At 45.6% G+C, this 9,710-nt stretch overlaps 2 protein-coding genes across 4 annotated transcripts; both read left to right on the forward strand.

The window, feature by feature from the left end:
- The first annotated feature begins 1,656 nt into the window (after positions 1–1,656).
- On the forward strand, positions 1,657–9,000 carry LOC106531546 (piggyBac transposable element-derived protein 3). 3 transcript variants are annotated; one of them, XR_001311931.1, is made up of 6 exons: positions 1,657–1,871; positions 2,483–2,749; positions 4,632–4,874; positions 6,744–8,692; positions 8,816–8,877; positions 8,916–8,980. XR_001311931.1 is itself a non-coding variant. In XM_014027441.1 (5 exons), exons 1-4 carry the CDS (start codon positions 1,706–1,708, stop codon positions 8,669–8,671), a joined length of 2,604 nt encoding a protein of 867 aa, XP_013882895.1. In that variant the 5' UTR covers positions 1,657–1,705; the 3' UTR covers positions 8,672–8,692; positions 8,916–9,000. The 3 variants fall into 3 exon arrangements, 2 of the variants coding, with proteins under 2 accessions (XP_013882895.1, XP_013882896.1); XM_014027441.1 differs by lacking the exon at positions 8,816–8,877 and having other exon boundaries at positions 8,916–9,000; XM_014027442.1 differs by lacking the exons at positions 8,816–8,877; positions 8,916–8,980 and having other exon boundaries at positions 6,744–7,016; positions 7,092–8,692.
- LOC106531549 (gastrula zinc finger protein XlCGF17.1) lies at positions 4,963–6,278 on the forward strand (the record flags this gene model as incomplete). Its single annotated transcript, XM_014027446.1, is given in 1 exon segment — positions 4,963–6,278. A coding segment is annotated over 1 exon segment (936 nt). The 3' UTR covers positions 5,948–6,278.
- Positions 9,001–9,710: the final 710 nt, after the last annotated feature.

Here is a 9,710-nt window from a genome sequence, read left to right on the forward strand (position 1 = left end):
GCTCCAGAGGGGGGGGGGCCGGTGACTCACGTCCGGGCGAGGGAACGCCAGATCCAATGCTTGTATTCATCATAAGGGGTCTTCGGGGTCTTCGGGCTGCGCTTTGTCTGGTTCCTCACCTAGGACCTGTCTGCCATGGGTGACCCTACCAGGGGCATAAAGCCCCAGACAGCATAGCTCCTAGGATCATTGGGACACTCAAACCCCTCCACCACGATAAGGTAGCAGCCCAAGGAGAGGTTTTTCTGACTTGATTTAGTGAAAACGTTCTGCACCACATAATGAAGTTTTTATTTGAATAGATTTGACTGATTTATTTATTTAAAAGGACAATGCACATTAAATAATAATCTGTGACAATAAATGCACCAGAATGAGCTCAGCAGCTAAATTTCATCTGCAGTTCTGATCAGATAAATAACAGTTTCATAAAACATTTTTCAGGTAAACCTCTGGTATAATTTATAGTTTTATGTTTAGTTTTTATATTTTACAGTTTGTCAGCTGAGTCAGCAGAAACTTGTGGAACATTTGACTTTATTTGATGAAAAATGATGCTTTTAGTCTTGTAATAAATAACATTTTGGTTATTTTGTTGATTGTTTCTGAGGTGTTAAAGAAAGAAAAGCTGAAATATTTTATTAGAGCTGCAGATCAAACAGGTTGGTTAAATAAGTCATCTCAAACCAAATATGTGTTTTTTTATTTTTATGAATTTAAATTTCTTTTAATAAACTGTCCACAAGTATCAAATATTAGAACAGAAACAGCCTTTATCGTCTCGCTGAGAGGAAGTTTAGCAGCATCAGTACCGAGGTTCACACACGAGTTAAATGTACACAACAAATTAACACTGACTAACCATGACACAACTACTGATGATAAAAAATATAAAGAATTGTTTTAGAGACTGTAGACTATCAGAATCTGACTTTTTCAGTGCTAAAATAATCTCAACAGACTATTAAAGTATGACAGTGTAATTACAGCAGAATTAAATGTTAACAGAGCAGCTGATTGCTCAGATTATTAATATAAATAAATAACAGCAGGACGAATGATTGTGCGAGCAGCAGCAGCTGTGTAAACACTTAACATACATAAATAATTATACTTTAATTAGAAATTATTAAAACTATTCTTTCAGTGAGTGGAACGGATTTAATAAAACTTAAACGGATGGTTTATAAAAACTAAGAGCAGAATTAAACTTTGTTAGAAACAAAGAAAAGACTTCAGTGAAAATAAACAGTAACAATAAATAAACAGTAATAATAAATAAACAGTAATAATAAATAAACAGTAATAATAAATAAACAGTAATAATAAATAAACAGTAGTAATAAATAAACAATAATAAATAAACAAACTGCTGCAGTGTCTCAGTCTGACCAGCAGGCGGCAGCAGAGCGCCTCCAACAACCTCTGAGGTTTTTAAGTCTTAAATATAAACCATACATATGTTTAATGATAATAAATTTAACCTGAGGACTGAAAATAATCTTTGTTTTATTATTCTGAGCTGTTTTTACTCAGTATTTCTTTTAATCTTCAGTTTTGTTGCATTTTGAGCCCGTGTTCACAGCCGGGCGGCCGCTAGGCGGCAGCAGCGGGAAGAGGCGGAAGAAGAACACTTCCGGTTAGCTTTAGCATTAGCTTTACCTCCGCAGCTGAACACGGTTGTTTCCGGGGGTCTGAAGGGAACATGGGAGCAGGTCAGGACGGGATGTCTTCGGTTCGGGACTTCATCAGAGACAAACTGTCCGCAGCGGCTCAGCAGATCTTCTGCCACTTTGAAGAAACCGCGGACCGTCGGTCCGGACCGCTGGACCCGAACCGGAGAGGCCGAACCAGCAGCTCCAACAGGACAGGTAGGAGGCAGCAGCTGCAGGTGCTTTTATTCTGAAATCAACTTTAATGGCTGTAAAACATTTAAAACACACAGCCAACCAAGGTTTTATTTTGAAGGAAAAGATCCTAAMAGCYSCCCCCCCCCCCCCCCCCCGGCTTCTTTGTCTCTGTTAGCAAAATATTACCTGCTCTGTTTGTGCTCTAACAACCTCCCAACATTCAGAGGTTTTATTTTGAAACTACCTACACTGCCATCGCTAATCTGCACCTTCATATACATTAACTTATATACTGTACTAGGTATTTGTACATTGTTATATATCAGGAGTATAGTTTTTTTTATTGTATTTATCTTGATTTTCTCACTCTGTCCTGTTCTGAGCTGCTGTAATGTTCAAATGTCTCCACTGTGGATCAATAAAGTTTTATTTTATCTCAAAGGGACAGAGATGTTTGTTAAACCTAAAGTTAGAACCAGTTTAAAGGAACAGATTACTTTGAGGGTCTTTTCCTCCCCCTGCTCCTGCTGGGGACTCTGGGTTGGGTCAGAACCAGGACTTTAACACAGGAAGCTTTAGTTCAGATTCTTTGTCATTTTTCAAAATAAAAGTTTGTGTTTGTTTGTCTGCAGATGTCCCACAGCAGCACAGTTACACAGAGCAGATTCTGATGGACCAACTGGACCCGGAACCTGTTCAGATTAAAGAAGAACCAGAGGAACTGGACTGGGATCAGCTGGAGAGCAGGACCTTCATCCTGGTCCGGTTCAGGTCAGAATCTGAGGAAATCTTTGCTGCTGCTGCTGAGAAACTCTTCAGCGTCTTCGTCCAGTTCCAGGAGGAGCTGGACCGCCGGCACCGCCCACTTCCTGTTTCTGAGGGACCGTCACCTGGAACAGGTTGGTGTCCAAAGACCCGGATCAGTTCTGTGCTTTGAACTGGTTCAGATGAGACCTCTGACAATCTGCTGCTACTTAACTTAGACAAGACCGAGGTCCTGGTCCTGGACCAGAAAATAAAATCCCACAGACGAAAGAGCAGCTGGTTTCTTTGAGTCCAGCAGAGGGACCAAGCTGGACTCAGATCTGTCAGCAGATGTTTCCACATGTTTCTAACTTCACATCATCTCCAAACTTCATCCTGTTCACCTGCCTGAACCAGAAACAGCCGAGTCTCCTCCAGCAAGGCTACAACACCAGAGGTCACCTTAACACAGCGCTAGACCGTTTCTTTTACACAATGTTTGACCGTTTCTTTTACGCAACGTTTGACCGTTTCTTTTACACAACGTTTGACCGTTTCTTTTACGCAACGTTTGACCGTTTCTTTTACGCAACGTTTGACCGTTTCTTTTACGCAACGTTTGACCGTTTCTTTAACACAACGTTTGACCGTTTCTTTAACACAACGTTTGACCGTTTCTTTTTACACAACTGTCCATCATTTTGACAGATTGCAGTTAAATCCCTGAAGACGTAATAAATGAAGCAGGTGAGGTGAAGGAAAAATTAAACAAGGCTTCATAAGACGACAGCTCTGTGACATCACACTCCCAGAGACGGAGCAGGTCTACGTCACAGACGTGTTTTTATTTAATGTCAAATAAACGAAGATTCATCTGATCATCGTCTCCATACTGAGTCCAGGAGCTGACAGAGCGTCTGAGGTGCAGCTGAACCACTGTGTGGAGAGTTTCCTTATAATTTTTTAATTATTAGACTTTTTACTGCATAAATCAGATCCATAAACTTCTTCTGTTTTTATTTAATAATATTTTAACACAGAGGCAGCAGTGTGTTGTGATGAACAGCTGACTGCATCTCTGTCCTGTCCTCCTGCAGAGTTAATGTTACAAACTGCAGCCACTAAATAATGTTTGTAGATTTTTTATTTTCTTTTACTGAGTCAAAAGCAGGGCAGTGTGTGTGTGTGTGTGTGTGTGTGTGTGTGTGTGTGTCAGATGCTGTTCTTCAGCACCATGCACTCATGTCCTGTAGTGAGGTGAACTGATGAGTTTATCTCCCATAAAATCCTGCAGGCCTCATCTGAGGCAGAACTACTAACCAACATGACAGCAGCCTCATATGAATGTTTAGATATTATTTAAAATAAACTGACAGGTAAAAACTGATTTATTTTACCCTGTCAGTCAAAATGATGGACAACAAAAAAGTCAAGAACAACCTCTGTCTAAAGACACCTCAAAGTTCAGCCACATCTCCTCAATCCTCTGACCTTCACTACTTCCTGTCCAGTTCAGGATCAGGATCAGGATCTGACCTTCAGAGCTCTACGAGACCAGGAGCCTGACTACATTAGAAGTCAGATTCCCCTCATAATCCCAGATGTAATCTACGTTCTCAGGACCAGAACCTCCTCTGCTTCAGGACTCGTGGTGACTGTGCTTCTCATCTCCACTCCCTCAGTAACATGGATTCCTTTAAGAGAAATCTAAAAACCACTTTTCTGCTCAAGTCTTCAGTTAAACATTTACTGCAGCCTGAGTCTGTTTCTGAAAACCTGTAAAAATCTCAACTTTATTCATCCTGAAACAATCATCTCTTTGTTTCACTGTTTGGTCTTCATATTCACACCTTGTTACAGTCCAGCTCCTATTTACACCTGTTGTTGTTGTTGTTTGTCTCCTAGCTGCTCTGAGTTGAGACGTATCTGTTTGATGTTTTATTCCTGTCTTTACACTGTTGATATTTAACATGACCACAGCACTTTGTGAATCTTTAAAACTTTACTTAGTTTAAAACAAACCTTTTGTTTCTGCAGAAGCCGTCTGTAAAGAGGAAGAGGAGGTTGTAACTGATGAAGAGTTGTGTCACCAGGAGGAGGCGGAACCTCCTCACATCAAAGAGGAGGACGACGACAGCTTCGACACGGTTATTGTGACTTACGATGACAGTGACCTGAGTGATCCAGGACCGGACCCTGAGCCCACAGGTTCTTGTCAGATCTGTGGAGAGGACTGCAGTCAGAGTAGTCATTTAAAGACCCACCTGAGAACTGACACAGGTGAGAAGCCCTACTCCTGTCAGACATGTGGGAGGAGTTTCAGCTGTACGTCTCATCTCAAAGTCCATGTCAGAGCCCACACAGGTGAAAAACCCTACTCCTGCAACACCTGCGGGGAACAGTTCAGTCAGACAAACATGTTGAGATGTCACATGACGAGTCACACAGAGGAGAAACCCTTTCCCTGTGAAACATGTGGGAAAAGTTTCAGGTTCAAGAACAGTTTGTCGGTCCACAAAAGAACCCACAGGGGTGAGAAACCCTACATCTGTAAAATCTGTGGGGAAAGATTTGGTTATTTCTCTGCCTTGAAATGCCACACGTCCACACACACAGGGGAGAAACTCCATTCTTGTGAAATCTGTGGGAAATCCTTCATTCACAGTAAAAGTTTATCCAATCACATCAGGACTCACACAGGTGAGAAACCCTTTACTTGTGGAACATGTGGGAAAAGTTTTGCTCGGAATGACAGTTTGGTGGATCATATGAAAACTCACACTGGTGAGAAACTGTACTCCTGCGAAACATGCGGGAAAACCTTCCTCCGCAGCGGTCAGTTGTCTCGTCACTCTAGAGTCCACACAGGTGAGAAACGTTACTCCTGCAGCACCTGTGGGGAAAGATTTAACTACTCCTCAGTGCTGAAAAGACACATGAGAACCCACACCAGTGAGAAACCATATTCTTGCGAATTATGTGGGAAAAGTTTTAGCCAAAGTGGTAATCTGCACTTTCACATGAAAACCCACACAGGTGAGAAGCAGTATTCCTGCCAGGTGTGCGGGAAAAGCTTCATACGGAGTCACAGTTTGGTGATGCACAACAGAACTCACACAGGTGAGAAGCCCTACACCTGTGGAACCTGTGGGAAAAGTTTCAGACATAGAAGTGCAATGACCGTGCACATGAGGACTCACACAGGTGAGAAGCCCTACACCTGTGAAAGGTGCGGTAAAACCTTCAGGTTTAACGGTGGTCTGACCTGCCATATGAAAACCCACCTGAGCCAGGAGCAGCGTTCAGGTGTCGTGTTTGGAGCTGGAGCAGCTGATGAGCTGCAACACTTTTAATATAAAGGTTGAAATCAGATTTTAAGATTCTGCCTCCTAAACTACAGAACTATTGTTCAGCTGATCAGAATCAACACTAAATAACACCAACATGTCAACAAAAGTCTTTTACAGGTTTAGGATGAAGCTTTGAGCAGATGAGTCATCCTGAACTCACTCTGAGGGTTTAAAACATTTTGTGACGTCGTTCTGAAAACATTAACTTTGATATGAAGCTGTCAGTGACACGCATTCCTTTAAAGAATGCTGGACTCTTATTTTGTTAAACACTTCCTGTCTCTTGTATTCAGTCTGTTTCATACGCTAAAAATAAATTAGTCAGAAAACTGTCCATGTTGTCCCTCCTGAGACCCTGTGTCCTCATATGAGGACCTTACATTTTACCTCTCTGGCCTGGTTCTAGACACTAGCAGCACCACGTAGTGGTCACATGACATCATCACACTCATTTCAGTGAAAAGAAGATGGCGGAGATCCCAGTAAAAAGCTTCTTCAGCAGCTCGTCTAAAAACAGGTCCAGGTAATGATCCAGATCCTGTTTCATGTTGGAAACTAGTTTATTTCTGCACATTTGCACCGTTGGCATCTATAGCTTCAGAAGACGTGTAAAGTAGAGAGTTAGGAAAGACGAATTCCTCGTTTGAGGACGTTGGGACTATAGTTTGTGACGTGTCAGGAGGCTGGGTGAAGCTGAGAGTTTATAGACGTAAACAGATCAAGCTAACAGGCTACATGAGCCATTCGCCACCTGGCTCTGGTGCAGGTGTTGAATGTGGGGCTGATCTTCTCTCTCCAGGGAAAGTCCCGCTGTCAGAAGCAGAACATCTGTTCATGGCAGCTGTAGGGAGCTCCGAGGAGGAAGATCTGTCTGATCCGTCTGTGGACGAACACCTGAACCTCTTCCCTGCGGAGCTGCAAGATGATGATTCTGAAGATGAATATTTTCCACCTGACTCACCTGAGGAGGACTCTGATGAAGACGAGTCGGCTCCTGATGCAGCAGAGGACGGTGAGAGGAGGCGTGGACATTCAGCCCACAAACGCAGGCGTGCAGATGTTGAGGATGCCGGTGAGCCTGAAGTAGAGTTGGATTCTTCAGGCGTGGAGTCGTCACATCATGAGCTGTTTTATGTTTCATCATCAGAACTGGATGAGGACCAGCGAGGACCTGGAGCAGGGTGGACGTCGGCTCCTTTCAGACCAGACTTGGTCCAGTTCCAGGGTGAAGAGGACAGGCTGAGGGACGGGCGAGCCGCCTGGCAGCCTCAGGACTACGTGGAGCAGTACCTGGACTCGGAGCTGATGAAAGTTCTCGCTGACTGCACCAACTCCACGTCGCTGGCGAAGAGCGGGACGTCCCTCAACACGTCCGTGGAGGAGGTCTATCACTTCTTTGGAGCAGCCGTCCTCATGTCTTGTGTCCGTTACCCTCAAACCCGGATGTTCTGGTCCAACTCCCTGAGGATCCCCGCCATCGGGGATACCATGTCCCGGGACCGCTTCTTCAAACTCAGGAGCAACCTGAAAGCTGTGGTCGATGAAGACGTTCCAGGACACGAGAGACAAAGGGACAAGTTCTGGAAGGTCAGACCTTTCGTGAACCGCGTCCTGTACGGCTGCCGTCTTCAGACTCGACCTGGATCTGTCTCCGTAGAAGAGCAGGTGATCCCGTTCACCGGAGCCGGCCCGGTCCAGCACCGCGTTCTCCTAAAGCCTAGTCCAGTTGGAATCAAGACCTTTGTTCTGGCCTCAGTGGATGGACTTGTGCTGGACTTTGAAGTCTACCAAGGTGTAAAGACTCTGAGGTCCCAGGTTCAGGACTCTGTGGGTCTGGGTCTAGGAGCCCTGGTGATCCAGCGTCTGTCTGAGACTCTGGCTGCCGGGACTAGAGTCTACTGTGACCAGGCCTTCATGAGCGGAGCAGCTGCGGAGCTGATGATGAGGAGGCAGGTGTACCTGACGGGGCCGGTGAGGAAGAACCGGGTCCTCAAAGCCACCAAGAAGCTGCCGAGTGACCGGACCCTGAAGCGCTGCGGACCAGGAGCTTCGGCTGCCACTACACGAGCCGACGGTCGGCTGTGCTTGGTCAAGTGGTCGGACAAGAAGCCGATGCTTTTCCTCTCCGCCGCTCACGCAGAAGAACCTAAAGACACCTGCCGGAGGTGGTCCAAGGAGGACAAGGACTACGTGACCATCACACGGCCGAGCGTCGCCCGACACTTTAACGCCACGATGGGCGGAGTCAAGCTGTCCGACAGGATGCTGAGCTGCTACAGGATGAGCGTCCGCTCCAAGAAGTGGACCGTCTGTGTCCTGATGCACTTCACCGACCTGGCTCTGGTCAACAGCTGGCTGCTGTACCGCCGAGACCAACAGGACCACGGCGCCCCTCCAAAGAGCATCATGAGGTTCCTGGAGTTCCGCATGGCGGTGGCCCAGGTGTTCCTCAACAAGCGGGACCTCCTCCTTCACGCAGAGCCAGGGCGAGAGGAGGAGCGACCTCCACAGTCAGGGAGGAGGTCTCGGGTGGTCCCGGTCCCACACGTCTCCATCCGCACCTGTTCTGCCGCTCACCTCCCAGAGATGGCCGACCTGAAGAACCCGAAGCGCTGCAGGGGTCAGGGCTGCTCCGGGAAGTCCCGTGTTCGCTGCACCAAATGTAACGTGTTCCTGTGTTTACAGAGCGAACGCAACTGCTTCGCTGCGTTTCACCAACGCCTGTAGGTCCTGAAAACCCTCCTGTAGGTCCTGAAAACCCTCCTGTAGGTCCTGAGACCTTCCTGTAGGTCCTGAAAACCCTCCTGTAGGTCCTGAGACCTTCCTGTAGGTCCTGAAAACCCTCCTGTAGGTCCTGAGACCCTCCTGTAGGTCCTGAGACCCTCCTGTAGGTCCTGAAAACCCTCCTGTAGGTCCTGAAAACCCTCCTGTAGGTCCTGAGAACCTGTTATCAGGACTTGAAAACCTGTAGGTCCTGAAAACCCTCCTGTAGGTCCTGAGAACCTGTTATCAGGACTTGAAAACCTGTAGGTCCTGAGACCCTCCTGTAGGTCCTGAGACCCTCCTGTAGGTCCTGAGAACCTATTATCAGGACTTGAAAACCTGTAGGTCCTGAAAACCCTCCTGTAGGTCCTGAAAACCCTCCTGTAGGTCCTGAAAACCCTCCTGTAGGTCCTGAGACCCTCCTGTAGGTCCTGAGAACCTATTATCAGGACTTGAAAACCTGTAGGTCCTGGAAACCTCTCATATCAGGATCTGAAACACCTAAATAAACCTGCTGTCCTCATATGAGGACACTGTTTACAAAAAACTACTTCCTGTACACAGAGAACAGGTTTAAATCTCGTAACAGGAGAAAAAGACAAACCCTCAGGTCTCAGGAGGAGACTCTTCAGCTGGTCTCAAACAAGGACTGGTCCACAGATCTGGACCTTTAGGCAGAATAATAAAACTGGACCTCCTTGAACAAGCTGCCTTTCTTTAAACGATTTGTTCTCGTTGTTTTGCAACAGTTTAGTTTCATATTTACAGAAGAGTTCTGACTCGGTGTCAGATTGAAGTTTTAGTAATCAAAGAATCTTCAGTTCAAAGATGAATATTAATTTTAAACTTCTGTGGTTTTTAGTTCAGATTTAGTTTGTTTGGTAAAAATCTGAAAGTTCTGGTTAAATCCTGGGAGAGGGTCACCTGCTGCCCCCTGCTGATCAGGAAGTGTTCATAAAAAGTGTAAATATTGTAAAAAAAGTTTGTTTCATTTCTCTCAATA

This window comes from Austrofundulus limnaeus, unplaced genomic scaffold, assembly GCF_001266775.1.
Source record: "Austrofundulus limnaeus strain Quisiro unplaced genomic scaffold, Austrofundulus_limnaeus-1.0 Scaffold649, whole genome shotgun sequence".
Taxonomy (NCBI): domain Eukaryota; kingdom Metazoa; phylum Chordata; class Actinopteri; order Cyprinodontiformes; family Rivulidae; genus Austrofundulus; species Austrofundulus limnaeus.